At 53.5% G+C, this 19,850-nt stretch overlaps 6 protein-coding genes across 6 annotated transcripts; 3 read left to right on the forward strand and 3 right to left on the reverse strand.

The window, feature by feature from the left end:
- Positions 1-474: 474 nt before the first annotated feature.
- On the reverse strand, positions 475-2,514 carry BDP55DRAFT_745318 (cytochrome P450; the record flags this gene model as incomplete). Its single annotated transcript, XM_060580532.1, has 7 exons — positions 475-528; positions 601-977; positions 1,109-1,720; positions 1,804-1,887; positions 1,958-2,039; positions 2,091-2,176; positions 2,247-2,514. The coding sequence occupies 7 exons, from the start codon at positions 2,512-2,514 to the stop codon at positions 475-477; spliced, it is 1,563 nt and encodes a 520-aa protein (XP_060428977.1).
- A 935-nt stretch (positions 2,515-3,449) lies between these two features.
- Positions 3,450-4,864, forward strand: BDP55DRAFT_745323 (aromatic prenyltransferase; the record flags this gene model as incomplete). Its single annotated transcript, XM_060580533.1, has 2 exons — positions 3,450-4,582; positions 4,681-4,864. The coding sequence occupies 2 exons, from the start codon at positions 3,450-3,452 to the stop codon at positions 4,862-4,864; spliced, it is 1,317 nt and encodes a 438-aa protein (XP_060428978.1).
- A 197-nt stretch (positions 4,865-5,061) lies between these two features.
- Positions 5,062-7,795, forward strand: BDP55DRAFT_745324 (cytochrome P450 monooxygenase; the record flags this gene model as incomplete). The annotated part of the gene is made up of 3 exons (XM_060580534.1): positions 5,062-5,089; positions 5,851-6,869; positions 6,926-7,795. The coding sequence occupies 3 exons, from the start codon at positions 5,062-5,064 to the stop codon at positions 7,661-7,663; spliced, it is 1,785 nt and encodes a 594-aa protein (XP_060428979.1). The 3' UTR covers positions 7,664-7,795.
- Positions 7,796-7,963: 168 nt separating this feature from the next.
- BDP55DRAFT_553247 (transmembrane amino acid transporter) lies at positions 7,964-9,825 on the reverse strand (the record flags this gene model as incomplete). Its single annotated transcript, XM_060569271.1, has 6 exons — positions 7,964-8,238; positions 8,288-8,640; positions 8,691-9,121; positions 9,174-9,306; positions 9,364-9,455; positions 9,514-9,825. The coding sequence occupies 6 exons, from the start codon at positions 9,823-9,825 to the stop codon at positions 7,964-7,966; spliced, it is 1,596 nt and encodes a 531-aa protein (XP_060428980.1).
- A 2,850-nt stretch (positions 9,826-12,675) lies between these two features.
- On the reverse strand, positions 12,676-14,256 carry BDP55DRAFT_165091 (meiotically up-regulated gene 113-domain-containing protein). Its single transcript, XM_060565720.1, has one exon. It carries the CDS (start codon positions 13,989-13,991, stop codon positions 12,708-12,710), a length of 1,284 nt encoding a protein of 427 aa, XP_060428981.1. The 5' UTR covers positions 13,992-14,256; the 3' UTR covers positions 12,676-12,707.
- Positions 14,257-16,516: 2,260 nt separating this feature from the next.
- BDP55DRAFT_729215 (fatty acid hydroxylase superfamily protein) lies at positions 16,517-17,592 on the forward strand (the record flags this gene model as incomplete). The annotated part of the gene is made up of 3 exons (XM_060579539.1): positions 16,517-16,527; positions 16,596-16,884; positions 16,945-17,592. 3 exons carry the CDS (start codon positions 16,517-16,519, stop codon positions 17,590-17,592), a joined length of 948 nt encoding a protein of 315 aa, XP_060428982.1.
- Positions 17,593-19,850: the final 2,258 nt, after the last annotated feature.

Here is a 19,850-nt window from a genome sequence, read left to right on the forward strand (position 1 = left end):
CCCTTGCGTCATTTCTCCGCATTATCTGCCCCGGGTTGATCAGCAAACTCAAGCATCGTTTGGAAAGCTCGGATGGGCAGAGCTATAGTAGAGTTAAGATCTCGTGGTAGCTAGTTTGGCACGTGCAAGCCGATATTGAGAGCTTTTTTTGTAGGCCGTGATGAGCTAGCAGCTCTGAAATCGAAAAGACATAGTGGTAATGGCAGATTATGACAGATCTTGGCGCTTCTATTCACGAGTCATGACAAGACCGTTGGCCAAATCGGATTTGACCGCGTGCGGGCTGAGAAGACAGATAGATTCCAGTTTTGGCTTTGGCTAACGAAATTTATAGTCACGCTGACGCCCAGAGGGCATACTGAGATTCTCTCGGAGAATTGCAGAAGTTTACTTTGCATTTCCTGAAATTGCATGCCGGGCTACAAGCACCACTGGCCATCTCTATGGGAAATGGTTGAGGGTCGTATACGTCTTTCATTGCCGGTGTCTCCGCTCGAGAATAATGTGCTTTGTTGGGTTTGGCAGAATCTACATTAAACTTCGTTGTCAGGTCTTGGACTTTCTACGTGGAAGAAAAAGGATTGATAGGGGGTTACATACATATTGGCCAGAGTGAAAGTCCTGATATCTCTCTGTCTCCCCTTCCTCGGGACTGATTTGATAATTGGCCAAGAGCTTGATCAGGAACATCTTGGCGATGGAGCAGCCGGCCCAACGGCCAGGACACATGTGCGAGGCATAGCCAAAGTTCACGTCGTCTTTTGTCGCTGAGCCCCAGTCATACTTGTTGGCACCGATCGTCGTCGTCATTTGTTGCCGCAGGTCGTGGTACCGGCGTCCGTTCCAATTCGAGGGATTTTCGAGTTTCTGGTTGGATAGGTGAGCAGCCGTCATGACCACCTCGAATATCGTGCCCGCTGGTAAAACTACTCCATTGGGGAGCGTTTGAGTCTTATGGATCTTCTTCATCAGATTGGCTTGAATCAAAGAATGAGAGTCAGTAAGCTGATCCTTATGTCTATGTTTGCTCTAAGTAGGTAGGTGCATCCTCTGGCAAAGGCGGTGACGAAGGGTAAGAATGAGGAAAGCTACAAGGTTCAAGACTTACAAGCGGCAGTTGGATGGTGTTTGTGTGTCTCCTTACAGAAGCTATCCAACAAGGACAGTCCGTGAAGGTTGTCTCGCGAGAAACCCCAATGCGCAGGACGTTCCCCAAGGACATCATATGCCTCCTTAAGTACGAGGTCGACGTAGTCAGGACGGAATGCGAACTCGTATACAACTTGCGTAGTCGAAGGTCCCGGTGAGAACACAAATGTGAAGGCGAAGCCGATGAGAATATTGGTGAGATATTTGTAGTCGCGTCGCTTCTCGGCGGGTGCCATGCGAGTCAACTCCTCAAGCCACTCATTGTCTATGGGGCTCTTCGGCAGTCCCTCCTCGAGGGCCTTTACGCATTGCTTCAATAGGGGTGTAAAGAATGCAGCGGCTTGTTCAAGCTGCACGTTGACTTGGCGGATGTCCTTCGAAAAGGCGGCGGAGATTCGAGCCATCATGGGTCGTTGGGCCTTGAGTGCTTTCATCACGGGGATTAGTGTTGCGGAGTACTTTTCGAAGATGTCAACCACCTCAGGCTTGAAACTGTCGCCTAGAATGACCCTCCATATGACATGTGAGTAGATGTGAAGAATCTGCGGCTGCATGATAACCCGCTTGGATGCTTCCGAAGACTAGCGTTAGTAAGGGTTTTGATATAAGAGTCGCAAAGATTGTGAAGAATAGACTACTGGTTGGAAAGCCTACCCTCTTTCGACCCATGGGACGATTGACTGAAGACACTAGATATACCCTCATCCAACGCTGTAGAGATGACGTCAAGATAACGGTCTTGCGCCAGAGGTATTTGTTAGTTGCAGGGACGTAATCTTACGAAGGGGCTTAGGAGCACGATACGCACCGAATCCTGGCATGCGCGAAGCAAGGTAGCGATAGAGGAATGGTTCTTCGAACGGTGCGCCGTGCAAATCGCAGAGGAAGAACTAGGTAATTTAAGTTATGCTCAGTCGATAGTCGCGTCTTCGTGGACAAACCTCCTTGCGAGCGGGCGCAACCTCCTCGTCCTTCTTTTTGCATATTGCAAGCCAGTGTTCTGGTGCGATCAAAACCAAATCGGAGCCTGTGATATCGTCAGCCACCAGGTAGTCCGGTTTTACTTGCGACGAGCGTTTTGCCCAGAAAGGACACACCATCGAGAGCGGTCACCCGAAATACACCACTCTTAACCTGTTTGAACCCCTTCTCGATGATCTCAACGCCATGCGCGGCAAAGTCCTGCCTGCTTGCGAACCACGAATTTGAGCTCGTGACTTTAGGTATAGAAATCTCTGGGGTGGCCCGGTCCATGACCATCGGGAGGATTGTGACGAGAACCACAACAATGGCTAATGCCGAGTAAGGGGTCAGCAGGCTCGCTAGTTGCGGGAACCAGTGCAGCGGGACAGTGGTGGACTCCATCTTCAAACTAGGTCTCAATACTACCACTTGGGTGAGGTCTTGGATACGATTAGAGTCTCGACGTAAGGTATGGAAGGGAAAAGGTAGGCGGAGTGAGAGGACGAGGTCTGAAAAGCTCCGAGTCTAACTCTCACATGCGCGCAGAACAAGGATAAAGAACTAAACGTAGACACCCAAAATTCCTGGCAATTAGCTTTGCCGATCCCTTCTCCTTGATCTCAATTCTCCGCGGAGTTGTGGATAGCCGAACGCGAAAGGGTGGGAGGGGAAGTATGGGCTTTTCAGATAAAGTATGGCGGACCGTCCCAAGGGGAATTCTGTTACCCCATGTCTGGCGGCTTATGCTCCACGGCTTCGTCGTAAACCTTCTACTCGTATCCGGGGCGGACCGTCCGACCACCTTGACCTGATTCGACCGATGATTTTGAGGCTCGAGCTTGCAACAACTTGCTTCAAAAGACGACGAGCTCGGGATGGTGGTGTATAGACGGTCAAATTCTCTATCTTGGTGAGTTTTGAAGCCCCCTTCGAAGGCAAGTCCCTGATCTTCGACCTTTGTTGTGAGCCAAATTACCCAGAACAGGTGGAATCCGAGACTTGCGAGATTCTGGGCCTTCTCAGCCGGGCTCCGCGGTCTCGCAATGCCTGAAAGCTACTAAGCGACCAAGCTCGACAGATGAACACATGATTCTTTCAATAATATTCTTCTGTTTCATTCGACCGGTACTCCGTGATGGGGCGTTTAATCTATCTCGCTCCAGCCTTGAATCGTTTGAAGCTTGAGTTTCTAGGGCCTTGCTACGTGTGGGTTTCTGTCTGCATGTGTAGATATAAAAGAAATTTCACCTGAATTTTCTATGCGTTGTTGTGTCTTATCGTGAGTACTTCTCCGTTCAAGACAAACAGATTCTGAAATACAACATCCACCTATCAAAATGGTAGCAGCAACACTTAGCCCCGCCTCGGCTCAAAATCAGGAAGATTCAGAGTTCTGGTGGGACGAAATATCGCATTCTTTACTCTCTCTGATGCAGAGTTCGGGCTACTCCATTGAAGCTCGAGACCAGTATTCCGAGTTTGTTAAGCAATTCGTGGTCTCGTCGCTAGGCCCACGTCCAATCAGCACCAAACTGGGCACCCGCCTCCCTCACTTTGACAGCTTCTGTTCCGATGACTTCTCACCAGCGGAGCTGAGTTGGAACGTAGGACTGAAGGGGTCCAAAATCAGAGTGGGATCAGAGCCCATTGGATCGTTCGCGGGGACCTCAAAAGACCCATTCAATCAAGATGAGCCCGAGGTGGTTATGTCAAGACTCTTGCGACAAGGGAGAGGTCCGGTTGACGGCGAGCTGTGGGAGTTCTTCAAGAAGCACCTGCATGTTGATGCAAAGTACGCCAACGACATTGTGGCAAAGATGGCGCCGAACGAACACATGACGACAAATACCATCTCATTCGACTTGGAGGGTGAACAGCCAGCGCCAAAGGTTTACTTCTACCCCATTCCCATCTCTCTGCTGCAGAATAACTACGCCGGCGAGCTCATCACCGATGTCATTGCTCAGCTACCGCTCAATCTGGCGCCATCTTTCAACTACATTCGCGACTTCGTCTACCAGTATAAGAAGCAACGTAACAACGAAGCCATCCTCCGACTGGAACTGATCGCCTTCGATGCCATCCGCCCTGCCGACGCGCGCTTCAAGATTTATCTACGTACCAAAGAGACGTGTCTGGCGCGAGTTGAAGAGATCTACACGCTAGGTGGCACTCTTCAAGGTGCAGAGATTGATGCAGGCGTAGACTTGATCCGATCGTTCTACATGCACGTCCTAGGTCTCACCGCGCCCGAAGAGGATCTCGCTCACAGCTCGCACCGAACGGCGGGTATCATTTTCAATATGGAGCTCATGCACGACCGCCTCGTTCCTGTGCCAAAGGTGTACATCCCCGTACGCCACTACGGAGGGACGGACTTGCGTATCGCCCAGTCATTGAGCCACTTTTTCCGGGCGTGTGGATTCCCAGATCTCGCTGACACGTATGTTGATGAGGTGCAGAAGGCCTTGTAGGTATCTCCGCGAACATTATGCCAGTCATGTCTATGCCGGTCGGATCTGGCTTATGCAAGTCGTTTTTGAAATAAAGAGCTAACGAGGGTGTTAGCCCGAAGCAGGATTTCTCCACTACCATCGGACGGCATTCCTATGTCGGTCTGTCATATAACAAAGATGGGCCTTATGTCACCATGTATTACAATACTATGACATTTTCTGTAGGGGATGAGCGGGATGGGAATGGCAAACTCGTTGGACCTGCGGCTATGAAACAACGGCATTTGCTGGATTAGTTTGTTGACATCTTAAGCTTAATAAAATCAAAGTTCATATGCTCAATATCAAACCGTGACTTTCATGTGTCCCAAACTGCTGCATGTGTTAGGCTGGAGTTTCTAACCCAATTCTTCAGCCCTGTAACTCAAAACCATAGCAATTTGCCGAAAACAGTGCCACATCCATAGTTCCTGTTCCAGATTGGCGACATGGAATGTTTAGCCTCAAGACTAAAGTAACGGGTACGCGAGCTTCACGTGCCGCGGGAAGCTACAGTCCTTGGGACGAAGATTCAGGCGTAATCTCAAAGCGAATTGGGTTCTGCTACTACAAGCAAGATGAGCAGAAAACATGAACCATTCATATTACATCGCACGTTCCAGAGAAGCACTTTGAGCGTGCGGAAGACCGCCCGGAGAAGGATGGGGAATCCGAGCAGCCTGGACGGCTTGGGGAAGGGTGGGTCGCACAGATGCTGGGGCCGAAGCCGTACGGACGAAGAACGGGAAGGGTGGGCCGCACAGTTGAAGAAGACAGCCGGATGGTGTCTGGTTTCGGGTCGGATTAGTGACCTGAGCCCGCGGGTCGCACTCGAGCATCCGTCAAGAGTGAGCAAAGCCTGTTGATCGCGAGACACTCGGATCTATCGAGGCTGTGATACATGAAAGCTTCGCTTGGGCATTTTTAAGGTAGTTAAAGACACAAACCTGACACTCGGTTTGTAGAGAACATGAAATATCTAGTTATGGGAAGGTGAAGCGAAAAGGATAAACGAGCATGGTGATGGACCATGAGCTTCTTTCACATTGAGCCATCATGTTCAATCTTCACTCGGGGGGCTAGCAAGGAGTTCAGAACTTCCACCTTCTGATAACGATTTTCCGGCCTCAATCTCACCAACTCATATCACTTGGCCTGAACATACCACTCTGGAATCAAGTGTCAGAACCGAAGCAACTCTGCGCCATCATGGAGAATCCAAACATAATGCCAAAGTTCACAGCCAACACGGCAACCCTAGCCATCGCCATTCTCGCAGCCTACCTCCTCTACCGCGCCCTCTTCCCCTCCCCAATCCCAGGCATCCCCTACAGCAAAGAAGCATCCCACTCCCTCCTAGGCGATATGCCAGCAATGATCCACCACGCCAACAAAACAGGCGAAATGTACGACTGGCTCGCCGCGCAAAACATCAAGCACGCCTCTCCCGTCGTTCAAGTCTTTGGCCGCGGGCCCCTAAGCAAACCCTGGCTCGTCATCTCCGACTTCCGCGAAACGCAGGATATCCTCCTCCGCCGCGTGAAAGAATTCGATAGATCCGCCTTCACTGCCAACTTACTGGGCGGCGTGATCCCCGAGCATCATAGTCGGTGGCAAACGGATGAGGAGTACAAGAGTCGTAAGAGGCTTGTCGGTGATATCTTGACGCCGAGCTTTCTTGGGAAAGTCGCCGCGCCGTTGTTGCATGAGAGTACGATGCGTATGACGGCCCTATGGCGCGAGAAGGCGAGGCTGGCGAGGGGACGGCCGTTTAGTGCGTTGAAAGACATCAGCCATTGTGCCTTGGATGCTGTGCTTGGATTTACTTTTGGTCCGGGGATGGAGGGTCTCAGTGCGACGCAGCCGAACGTCGACTTTCTTTCGGCCATGTCTTCACTGCCTGTTTCTGGAGAAACAGAGAGCATAGATCTGAACCAGCCGGTGGTGTTCTCACATGCGCCTCCCAGCCCCGTCATTGAAGCCTTGTTCAAGATATCGGATAGTCTCGAGGTGGCGATGAAGTCTGCGTTCCCGGTCCTAGCGCATTGGCTTTTGCGCCAGAGGCATGCTTTGAAGACGGCAATTCAAATTAAAGAAGACCTGCTAAAGAACCAAGTCGATTTAGCCGCCGCCAGAGTCCAGTCTACATCAGAGGATCAGGTAGTCCGCTGTGCGATAGACGAGATGGTGCGTAGAGAAAGCAGCCAGGCAGAAAAGGACCAACGACAGCCATCTTTTCACACGCGACTATTCTACGATGAGGTGAGAACTAAAATCCGATCCAGAACAAGAAGAGAGAAGCTGACATGAATCCCCAGCTCTACGGCTTCACCCTAGGCGGCCACGAGTCAACATCAAACGCAAACCAGTGGGCACTCAAAACCCTAGCCCGCCACCAACACCAACAAACCAAGCTCCGCGCCAGCCTCCGCGACGCCCTCCCCGACGCCGTCATCAGCAAACGCGTCCCCACCCCCCAGGAAATCATGCAGGCGCGGTGCCCTTACCTAGACGCCAGCATAGAAGAGCTCTTCCGCGTATCACTGACGGCGCCAATGTGCGTGCGAAGTGCGACGCAGGATACACAGATCCTAGGCTACGCCGTGCCCAAGGACACCGTCGTCTTCCAGGTGTGGAATCGGGCGGATTATATAATGCCTGGGTTTCTCGTCGACGATGCTCTGCGGACGCCGGGGGCGCGGGCGGCGGTCAAGGGCGGAGGAGGGGGCGCTGGCACTGGCGTTGGGCATTGGGGTGACGTCTCGGGCATCGATGCAGCGACGTACGCGCCTGAGAGATGGCTCGTGAGGTCTGAAGATGGCACGAGAGACATTTTTGACGCGACGCGTGGTCGGAACATGATCTTTAGCATGGGTCCTCGGGGATGTTACGGGCGAAAGCTGGCATATGTGCAGTTTCGGATGCTGGTGGTGCTTGTGCTGTGGAATTTTCACGTCGAAGAGCTCCCGCAGGAACTCAACACGACGGGGGCTTACGATAAGTTGACGAGGGAGCCGCATGATTGTTTCGTTCGTTTGACGGCTTTGCCGTTATGAGCATGGTTGAAATGAGAGATTTACCGGTTGAAAAGCAAATCAGGAAACTCTACGGTCCTGCAATGAGCAATCAGGTATTGGATGTGGTAAAAAGGGCTTTTGCTGCGAAAGGATTCGAAAGATGGGTCATGGAATTGCGTCTTGGTCTATGCGTAGCCGACATGGACGTGGTAGTAAACACTATGGTATCGTTGCTTTAGTTCTCCTCCGCCTCCGATATAACTGATTACGAGCATGTGGCGATGCTCCAAGTCTGTCCTGATACCTCAATGCACGAGGTCAATTAATGCTGGGCCCTGTTCAAAGTCCGTTACTAGCACAGCCGAAAGGCTTGCCAACGGTCCCCGCTCTAAACTCTTCAATGATGCCTTCAACACTGGCGTATGTGCCGGCGGTAAGGAACAAAAGCCCGGTGAGAATGATAATGACGTTGAGACCCATCGTCGCAAGATCGGCCAGCTTTCCGGGCTTGGGGACGCCGGCGCGATTGTCGGCGCCTCGCATGCGGAAGTAGGCAACGCCCCAGAAGATGAAGCCGAAGAAAGAATCAAACAATGAGGACATGAGTGAAAGCACTAGATCTAGTTAGTCGGGCTTCTGCATCACGGGTCCAGTAAAACTCACGAGAAGAGAAGAACGGAATAAGTTCGGCGATCAAGAATGCCAAAAGCCATAGCGCAAGGAGAATGGTGGCCCAAGAACCCCAGCCAACAACGGTATGCTCGTGCAAGTGCTTGGTGCCCTTGAAGAGGCGGAAGAAGAGGAATCTGGCCGAAACACTGGCATACAAGACGCCGAGGAAGACCAAAGTTGGGATCATGAAGGAAAAGGACACCTTCTTGTAGACTTCTTCGAGGGAGCCAAAGGCGGGCGCGGTCATGTACTGATTTCCAACGAAGGCGTAGACAACAGCTCCGACAATGCTAAAGACGATGATCTCGCCAATTGTGACGGCCCAAAGGGCCTTGGGGAAGTCCCTAGATTTGGCTTAGCAAATATCTCGAAGACAACGTTATTGCAGTCTTACCTCGGGTCTTTCATCTCCGCAATGAAACTGGGCAACGTGATCTGGCCGATGAAAGTGTAACTAATGTTGAGGAAGGCATTCATTCCGGAGACGAAGGTGGTGGCAGCAATGGGGATGGCTGTGACAATCGGGGCGCCGCCAGTCTTGGTCGTGCCAGTGGTCTCGTCGACATACGTTGATCGGGGGTCGTAGCCAGCGGGGTGCGCCTGGATGCCAGCAAAAATGGTTGCCAGAAGCACTGAGATGAAGGTGAAGGCCGCTGAGGCAGTTCCGGCTTTCGAAAGCGCGTCAAAGGTGCGAGGCAGCGAACAGAGCCAGCAGATGATGGTAACCACAATGGAGAAGACGACGGTTCGGCAGACGACCGGATCGGATTCGGTCATTGTGTTGAGGTACTTGGCGCCGACGAGGACGTGCAAGGCCTGGATGAACTGCGCATTATTAGCAATGCGCCCATGTTGACAATGGGAGCAAGAGACTTACAGTGTTGTTCAGGATGAACATGACAGCCGTGGCGTACCATGCCCATGTCTTTCCCCAGAAGAGCATCTGGCCGATGTCGCAGACGTCGCGAACTTCAGGGTGCCTCATGCAGAATTGCCAAAGGACCAAAGATCTACACGGGCGGTCAGTATCATGTCGAGGCGACCTGAACGAGACAGTAGCAGCCTACGTGTAGAGAACAACGAGCGCGATGACGGCAGTGAGGATCAAACCGGGCACCAGTCCAAGAATACTGTATGACCACGGGAAGCTCATGATGGCCTGTACCGGTCAGCACGTTGCGCCATGCGACAGATGGTCGCAAAGATAAAAAGCTCACCAGACAAATGTACTCGGAAAACAGCAGACCGGCCGTCTTCTGCCAGCTGCACGTCCTGTACTTGATCGCATGGCTATTCTCCTCCGCAAGCTGCTTGGTCAAGATAGCATCGGCACTATCCTCGCTATCGGAGCCCTCTCCGACGCCCTCCTTACGAGGCGCAATCCGCGGCCCGACCTTTGTGTTGCGGCCGCCGAACCAGGCGCTGAAGCCGGAGGAGCCGCCCGTCTCGGCATCGGCGCGGGCAAAGGCGAGCTCGGAGGAGCCCTTATCGTTGGACATGGGCTCGGGTTGGCGTAGATCTTTATCCATGGCGCGCCAATTGAGTCGCGGCGATGCGCCTGGCGACGTTGGGAGAAGAGAGAGAAGAGGAACAAGAAAAGAGGCGTCGGAGTGTTCGCGTTACGGCAGGTGATATCGATGACAATGTCGTAACGTTTTACTGCTGTGACGATGTGGTGGGAGGGATCACAGACACTGGCGGGGCGGATGAAGAAGAGAAGAGACGGCGGAGTCAGGTAGAGGAGGAGGGACGAGGCACAAGATGACGGAAAGAATGCGCGAGCACGTGGGACGTGCGAGTTTAAGGGGAGGAGGGGGAGGAGGAGGAGGAGGAAGAAAGCAGATACGGGACACAGGTGAAAAAGAAAAAGATCAGCTTAGCCAGGCGTCAGCATCTTTGATCCCGGCAGTTGGGAAGACACGGCATGGCACGGTGACATGGGAAGTTGGGAACGGCCAAAGGGCTGGAGCTACGGACGCGGGTTCCTTGCGAGCCAGGAGTGTAAACTGGGCCGGAGGGAGCGATGGGAGGAACTTGTTGCATGCGACTTGCAGCAGTAGACGCAGTACAGCGGTAGAAGCAGCAACAGCAGAGAAGGAAGCGTGAATGGTGGCAAGTAGTATCCATCGAGACGGGAGTATCTGTATAGGTACGGTAGGTTTTCGCTCGCCTTTGTCAAGGATGATGGCAATACCTAAAGAAACATTGCAAAGCAGGTGTGTTGCCATGTCGCTTTTGCCTGTCCATCGACTCAATCTGACCAAGGCAAAGTTGCTCTTGTCTCGACAACGTCCGCTAGAGATTACGATACCCGCCAGCGGACATCCCTTCAGTCAGAAACGAGCCAATGCAAGCAGGAGAGGTGAAAGCGTGCAGAGGAACAAGGGGAGGAGAAGGGTCTCCCCCCGTGCGTGGGTGGAACTCACACAAAGTTCCGCCCCGGTCAGAGATTTCAGAGCCTCTCAAAATCTTGAGAACACAGAGGGCAGAGGCGTCGAAAGGGATCACAATCCGACTCAGGCTCACGGAGCACGTCATTGTAGGATATGGGGAAGATGGCGAACCAACAGCAGCGCTTCTCTCAAAGGGGCATTGAATCGCGGATGGCTCATCGCGGCTCGGAGAGACTGCTGGAGGCACCTAATAGCTCGTGCTTAACCTTGCCGGTATCTGCAGTAGCGCATTCGTAGAAAGGCGAACTTGCTGCTGTCCCCATAAAGATGTCGTTCAAGAGATAGCATTGGACACTGCGAGAAACAGAGTGGGCGAACCAAGAGCAATCTAAACCCTAGCGGGCCGAGTAGAACGAACGTTTCTTACGACCGTGGCGCCGCCGGGCACCGGTTTAGTCCTCGAGAGACTCAAATGTCGTTGAAGAGCCAATTGAGTTCCCGGGGAAGGCGACGCCAGCGATCGACAAGAGACAAGCAAAATGCCAAAAGGGAACAAGCAAAGACAAGCATCGGAAGATGCGCCACCAGAAAAGCTTGCTCGAGCTAGTGACGTCGTCCCTCGTCAGCCCTTGCCCCCCAGTCCTGGTCACTGATGAAGTGGTGCCTCCTCTCCTGCTAACAGACTAGTATGGGCGTGTTGGTGGGTGCGTGTTTATTCGGAGGGTTTGTGCCAGCGCCAAGTAGCCAGCGTTCTCTGAGCCGGAAAAGTCCAAGAGATTGTCAAGAGATGGCCAAGAGATGAGGCACTTGCTCGGCACGCGGGAACATGAAGCTTGGCAGGGCGGCGATGACGGGAGAGACGGATGTCTGGCTGATACTTGATACATGAGACTCTCATCAACAGTCGCCCCATCTTCTGTTCCCAGGCACGCCAGAAGACCAAAGCACACTGAACTTTCATCGAATGAACCTTCTAGGCTTCAACACTGAGCAACCAGTTGATGTTTACTCACTCAGTCCGAGTCAGAGCTTGGGGCGTGGAGAGCTCTGAGAGCAGCAATGGAAAGACTTTGGACTCGAAACTGGGGGGGAGGGGGACGCCCAGACACTCACATCTTTCAATGCTCAACGCAACGGTAGTGCCCCCCCGCCTTCTTCTGGTTCTGCATTAGCCCGTCAGCATTCCCAGGATGCTGCATGCAACGAGCAGGGTGGGCTTGAGGTGGGTGGTGGCACCGTCGGACCACATCCGTGCCGTCCTAGAATTTTGCTGGACATCTAGAGTACTAACATATGTACCTATGAGTCCATCTTCAGTGTGCGCTGCCTGTACTCCGTACTCTTGGCCATGGGACTCGAAGAATCGTCCGTGCAGCCATGAATTCGAAGATACAGTAGTGATTGAGAACCTACGAGAGTAAAGACCATCGACAACTTGGTGACGAGCCAAGGAGCCTGAGTCTTCAACCACAACCACTAAGAGAAACACAATGACACACGGAAACTATACCAACGTGGGATGTTTGTGTCCCATTTGATCTTCCAGGCACGGTACGTACCCGTAATTCAACCTTGTCTTCAGCTGAGGTCGGGATACGGCTGCCACCCGCTCAGGAACCGTGGAGGCCATGGGTCGAGATCCAAAATTGCGCCATCGGCTTTTGAAATTGCATCAATCTGCAGGAAAAACGTAAAAATGGGAACCTCAAACGTCAAATGTATTCGTGAGTCTTTCTTGGTGACCCAAACCAGCGGGACCCCGATCGGTCGAGGCCCGCGGACAGCTGCCGAAATGCAGGGTTCTGTTATTGCCCCGAAGTCTGGATGCCATCTTCTATACTATCGTGATGCTGATTGTAATGCTGTACAAAATTGGAATGCGATGAAAAGTCCGTTTGCGCCGTTCGCGATGCAATGCGTGCAAGCAAAAGAGCATATACCCAGTAGTCAATGATCACCCGGTCACAGCTCACTCCCTCTAGAGATAATCCTCAGCAAGTCCAATCAACTCGCTAGAATCAAACAGTCGTCTCGTCCCAGTCAACCCATCTCCGAATCACATCGTCCACCGCGCCAATGCCCTTCTTAGACGTCTGCACCTCAAACCACTCGCGGTGCACCGAGGTGCATCCGGCACACGTTATGGGCCCAGCATGCAAACCCATGCCCGACAGCTCGATGTGAATCAACCGCTCAACGCGGTGCACGTGCGGCGTCATGCGCGGCTGCTGTCCCGATGCCGCGCTCGCTCCCGGTATGTACGGGTAGTATCGCAGTACCTCGATCTCGTAGGAACACTGCTTCGTCCACTGCTGCATCCGACGCTGGACGTTTTGCGCCCTTCCGATCTTGATGAGCATCTTATTGTCTCCCGATGCGCCGCCATTCGTGTTTGCAAATGCCGACACAACGTCGCTGGACCGTCGGTTGCGCCCCACGCCCCGGGCCGGCGAAGGCGGTGCGAGGAGAGATCTTGCCTCCTGCACAGGTGCCGCCTCCTTCTTAGATGTCGGGGTGATCCAGAACATGTAGATGTAGCCTGGTTCTTCAGAGTTGCCGTACGGTCTCGCCAATTCCGCCATCAGCGCCGAGGCCGTCTGAGGGTCGGTCGATGGGGGGATGAGCGATAGATACTGAGCTGTCTGGGACGTCGAGAGCGGCTGAGGGGACGCTTGCTGGGAGCTCTTCCGGGAATGGCTCGACGTGCTCGGTCGCGGGCGTGAGTTCGAGGGGGCCAGGAGCTGGCTCGAGGGCCGGGGCATGGCTGCGGAGCCACCGTTCTGCACCGGTCGCGGCTGGGGCCGAGGCGCGGGCTGGGATTCTTGGACTTCATCGATGGGTATGCTGAAGCAGCAGCAGAGGTGCAGCTCCTTGCGCTCATTTTGCGGTGGACGCGTGTATGCCGATGGCGGCTTCGAGGCGGTCGTGGCTTGCGTTCCACTGCCGCCGCTGAGCCGTCCTCCCTGAGGTCGTTTCTGCTTCTTGGTTGGGTTGGAGCCGACGTCCATCAGGCCAAGGCGATCCGCGAGTGTATCGATGCTCGTTCGCTCTTCCAAGATGGGTCTGCCGGACAGCCTAGGGCCGGGACTCGACTGTGCAGAGCGACTTGCGGCCTGATCTTTGTGGTGGTGGCAGTAGAGCGACTCCTCCTTGACTGTTGGCGAAAGCATCTTGCCCCTTGCGGGCGTGACTGAGTTGCGACATAAGTTCCCCGTGCCCGTGAGGCCCTTGCAAGTTGTCTTTGGATTTTTCGAGTCGGATCGCTCGAGGCGTTCCTCGGGTGTGTTGGCGATGTAGCCCATTGTTCCTGGGCTTCCGGGGTAAACAATAGGATTGTTCGTTCTCGTTTATTGGTGGTTTAAATGTCGTATTTGTCTTCGTGTCTATTACAGCCGAGGCGCCAAGGAAGATGCGAAGAATGGGAAGCTCAAACAAATGCGATAGCGACAGCGAACAGAGGGCGCGTCAAAAAGAAGGTAAAGACTTGCCAAGAGTCAACCAGAAGAATGGCAAGGGAAAGAAGAGTGTGACGACACTCGAAGCGTATTCACAACGATTCTTGTTGTGCGTGTGCGTGAATCAGGGCCGCGTCCAAGATGGCCTCGCGAATGACGGCCTGCAGCCAAACCACGATCAAGAACAGGAACAAGAACTTGGAAAACCGACGACGACACCCTAGTCCGGCCGACGATGGGTCATCTTGACTGACAGAGAGTCTGAGGTCACGAGGTGGGCGCAGACTCGACGTGACTGGGGAGATGACTGGAGGAGGTTGGGTCTCGACGGGGTCTGGACGGGGTCAGAGACCAGGGCAGAGAACCTGCTGAGCCTCTATTTCTGGCCGCCGAGACGGACTGAGAGCTCTCTGCTTTGCGATGCGGTGTGCGGGTGTGCGGCCGCGCTTCGCGTGGATGCGTGGTGCCAGTGGAGAGCTGCGAGAGCTTTGGGCGCACATGTCATCGTGTGGCTGGCATTAAGTGGCTGGTGTGCACCGCCGCATCTGAGCCGCAGACGGAGTAAATAGCGGGCCGACGTGCTCAGCCACACGTGAGCCTCTGAATCTTCACTCAACAACAAAAATCGCATCACCACACCACATTTTCGACCTCACCTCCCATGCGGTTTTGGAGACTCCAGTTCAGTTCGACGCGGGGCTTGAGAAGAATCGTTGCTTCTAGATCTCTCAAACTATTTCAAAAGCCTTTCGAGGGCTGAGTCCAGACGTTTTCCTGTGCACTGCTAGACGTTACAGATGCCTCTCAAATAGGGTGGCCACCAGCACAGCAGTGGGTACAGATACCGTTTAACCCGCTTCTAACATCAATCCATAAAAACATGAGAAGCCTTTCGGTTGCTCGCCTAACCCCCCCAGGTCCAGTGACGTGACCAAAATCAACCCCTCCGGCAGTCCTGCCCTGCGAGGCCAAAGGCGTCGCTGGCAAGGGAAATGGGCCTGGCTAACCTCGACGAAGTTGGTGACGAGTCAAAAGCCAGCGACAATAAGGATTCCACATAGATGGCAACTTTCGCACCCTTGTCCATCCAAGTTTCAACGTCCACTACCTCAGTTGGCCAGGGTCAACTTCGACATCCGTATCCGTATACCTCCTAGGCCGGGTCCCCACACCGCAAGTTACGTTCCTCACCTGTCAAGCTGCTCCGATGCAGGCACCATCAGGCCCGAAGAGTTTCCACATTCGGCCGTTGCAGTCAAGTTCGGGGGTGCTCCATCGTGAATCCAGTGACTGCCGCGTGTCTGTGGCCATATGGGGCAGAACGGCGAGCTGAGAACCGACTAATCGATGGCGGGCGGACTGATCGGCGCTCCGAAGACGTGCATATTCTTCTGGGGACCTTGCGTCCGACGCGGATGCACAATCATAGCATGTGGGCAGTGAAAAGCTTCACTGCCAGGCCTACGGGTGCCTTACTCGGAAGATGCCTTGAAGATCCCTCCTTAACTATATGGACAGAGCTGCAGATGCCCAGCTTGCCCATCTGGTGATAGACCATCACGCAGACCAAATATTTGCCATGATCTCTAGCCCCAGCAAGTCTCAAACGTGAGCACTCTTAAAAAAATCACCTTATGCCCATGCCAATCTCAAATTCCCCCATTCGACAGTCTCATCACTTCAGAAGTCCATCTGCACGTCCAGAACCAAGGTGCGGGTAGGCAACATGCGCTGCCCCTGAGGCCGGCAATCTCGGGGACTCGAACGCGGCGGACAAAATCACACCACAAACAGACCATCGGGAAGTGGGTCGCCCGGGGATGGAAAATGGATCCTCTGTGCCTCTCTTCAGCTGGAAACACACGGCTCCGGGTCCTTCACGAACAAGGCCACCGTTCACGGCGGGAAAAAAAGAGTTTCCAGGCGATGAGAAGCTGTCACCAGATTCGCCAATCTCATCAGTTTCACAACGAGCCAATGACAATGGTCTGCGAGGCGCAACTACTTCGTTTCGTATTCGGATCGGTGAATTCGTGTTTACATGTAATGTCTCTAGTGTCCCCTAGAGAAACAGGCACAGCAAACATGCAAGTTATCGTACCACACCTGAGCGGATGCCGGTGAATTTTTATCGTCCCATCGGCGTCTGGACCCCTGCACCGCCCTTCGAGAAGAACCCTCCATTTCCAAAGCCCGTTCAACGCCAACACGCGCAGTCTCCACCAAATGCGGATGGTTTATTAAATCAAGTTGGCCCCTTTCGCCATTCGGTAAGAATCTCTCTTTTGATCTGGTTGCTGCCGTTGCATCTCGAGAATTGCGCATCACTTTCTTTTAGGCTCTCCCTCTCGAATTGGGGTTCACTCGATACCATGGCGTCCTGGTAAGTCAACCTAACCGTAGCTTCTTACGTACAAGTTGACCATTTGCTAAGATTCGATACTCTCATAGGAACTCGACCGTCGTATTTCCAAACCAGACCTCTACTACAAGCTACCTAGGAGTACTCGACGATGTAAACAAGTACAATGTCCAGCTCAACGCCATCGAGCGCCTCTGGGCGGCATGGTATCTCTGGATGCAGAACGACATCCTCACCACAGGCATCATGACATTTGTCATGCACGAGGTGGTCTACTTTGGTCGAAGCCTGCCATGGATCATCATTGACGCCATTCCTTACTTCCGCAGATGGAAGATTCAACAGGCACGTCACTCCGCGAGTCCGCATGTCTCATGTGTCCAACAGGATTCTAGATATCAACGACCAACGCGCATGACGTTTGCTAACTTTGAATAGCAAAAAATCCCAACTTGGAGAGAGCAATTCGAATGCGGCGCCCTAGTTCTCTTCAGCCACTTCACCGTTGAGCTCCCACAAATCTGGCTCTTCCACCCCATCGCCACCTGGTGCGGCCTCGACTACGGCGTGCCCTTCCCAGCCTGGTGGAAGATGGCCTACCAGATTGCAATCTTCTTCGTCCTCGAGGACACATGGCACTACTGGATGCATCGCGGTGCCCACTGGCCTCCCCTCTACAAGGCTGTCCACAAGATGCACCACTACTACTCGGCACCCTTCGGCATGACGGCCGAGTATGCTTCCCCGATTGAAGTCATGTTTCTTGGTCTCGGCACCGTTGGGTCCCCCGTACTATGGGTCCTCATCACTAAGGATCTTCACCTATTCACCATGTACATGTGGATCGTCCTGCGACTGTTTCAAGCCATCGACTCGCATTCCGGTTACGATTTCCCTTGGTCTCTGAGGCACTTCCTCCCCTTCTGGGCCGGTGCCGAGCACCACGACGTGCATCACGAGAAGTTCATCGGCAACTACGCGTCTAGCTTCCGGTGGTGGGATTACCTCATGGACACCGAGGCCGGCGCGGAAGCCCACCAGCGTAGAAGGGAGAAGAAGTTGGACAAGGCTAAGAAAGCTCAGTAGAGGGATCAATCCTCTCGCAAATGCGTTGTTCCTGACTCTCGCCTCTCGTCTGGAACAAATATCGGCTGGACTCTCGAAGTGGCGAAGTCGTTGCGAAAGACTCCCCGGCTATGCAATCATTCCTTTTTAACGGCCGACACGACGACTTCATTATGATAAATTGTAATATTCTAGACTTACCAACTATTGCGACAATCGCTACTGTTAATATATCAATGCTGTACATACACAACATAATGTTTCCATCGCTCTGTGTGTGTTTCGATGTGATGGCAATATGTCGCGCTTTAAGCATGTGTCCCGCTTGATGGAGGTATGGATGCGCATCAGCATCGGCTCTTCCTCCAACAACAGCAAAGAAAGTGAGGTGTCAGGTGACCCGAGTAGAAAGCCGAGGTCACGTCACACAGAACGGAGGACAATGCGGCAGTGTTTGAGAGAAACAACGGCAAACTGCATTCTTTTGATACTAACGCAAGTAGGGACTCTTCGATGGCTGACTCAATCATTTGGCTACGAACAGGCATGGATATGGAGAGAAATGCTGATTTCATCTTGGTAGCCGGGCCACTTTCCTTATGAAATTAATAGTTTGACGTTTAGAAGGACTCTTAGTACTGGCTCAATCTCTCTCTATAACATTCCGGGGCCCTTGGTCTCTAGTGGTGATCAAGTAGGCTGCAGCAACCGCATCTACAATGATTTCTAGTACGTAGCAGACAACCTGGACTTCTTTTCATGGCGTCTCTGTCACTGATTGCCAAACACGTGAAGCAAGGGACTGGGCAATCATTGCATACAAGCGCGCCTTGTCTAAAATCGGTGTATTTTGCACTCCACGCGTATCTGGCACGAGGCTTCGAATTTAGAAAGCTGACCTCTCTACCACTTACCTGTCTTTCCTCGTGCCACATGGCAAACGAACGTCGGTGGTGCAAGGAGTTGAAGCGCCAATTCGGCACATTGTATCCTCTTGAGGTCGTACCAAGGGGCGAGACGAGTCCGAGGTGATGAGGTTCCAGGAGTGTTGTTTATTGGTCGCCAAACACCAAGGAAGGATGCAACTTCCCTCTCGCCTAATTTTTCTTGGCATCTGCTGTTAGTGAATGAGTGAGCCTACCACCAAATTACTAACAGCCGAAAACTCTTCACCTCCCCTTGCCGGAGCCCGCATCCGCGATGGCCTCACAGCCGCCGTCGGGCACCGGACTGATGTCGGCCGACCAAGCCGACCCCGAACCAGGCTCCGGGACACCTCCGGAGCCGAACCCCACCTCAAGAGCTAAGCGACGCCGCGACGTCGAGGCACAGCCGACCCGGCCCAGCCTAACGGGAAGCCAGCTTGATGCCACCACCGACGCCCCTACCTCGGCCGAGGGGCCCGCAGCCTCTACCGCATCTGCTCCGAGCGGATCTGCCACAGGGTCCGTCTTGACAGCCCTTGCAGAAGAAGCTAGACAGTACGAGGCACGGAAAGACGTCTTTCTGACCATTGCACGGTCCGTCGACAGCGTTGTCGCCAGCTTTGACGGTTCTAGAAAGCAGATCGCGAAAGAAGCCACTGCCTATGTCATTCAAACCCTCAAGAGACTGATCAATCACGAGACAAGCCCAATAGCGGCCCGGAGTTGGGCGGCTGTCGTCGCACCGATGGCGGGCAACACCACTGCGGCGACCCGGAGCGGCCAGAGCTGCCAGAGCTCTGCCCGCCCGAAGGCCACACTCCCCGCCGAGGATCAGCCGCAGGCGCAGCCGAAGGAGGACCTCCGCATCTTTGCCCGCGTCCCGGAAGAAAGCTTAGCGGCCGCTCGGAAGATCGCACCGTTCGCCGTACGACAGATCGTCTGTAAGGCCGTTGGCCTGGGGCTAGCGGACCTTCCCCACGTCTACCATATCAGCACAGGTTACTCTCTGAAGCCGCGAAACAAGCAAATACAGGAAAGACTACTTGCAAGTAAGGCAAAGCTGGCGGAATGCCTCGGCGCCCACCAGGTCGAGACGCCTATCAAGTGGTACACTTACGTTGTGCCGCGATGCCCAACAAAACTACACAGCATTGGCGGGGACGTCCTGGACCCAGCCACACTCGTTGAAGATGAGGTCTTCGCACAGACAGGACAGAAGCCTGTCCTTGCTCGACCGTCCCGCCTTGGGCCCAACCCAGTCACGAACGAAATATCTTGGCTCATATCATTCACATCAGAGGTCACGCCCTTCAGGCTCTTCAACCAAAGCGGCAGATCTCTGCCCGTCAAGAA

Source organism: Colletotrichum godetiae (assembly GCF_030913485.1).
Source record: "Colletotrichum godetiae strain CBS 193.32 chromosome Unknown BDP55scaffold_23, whole genome shotgun sequence".
Taxonomy (NCBI): domain Eukaryota; kingdom Fungi; phylum Ascomycota; class Sordariomycetes; order Glomerellales; family Glomerellaceae; genus Colletotrichum; species Colletotrichum godetiae.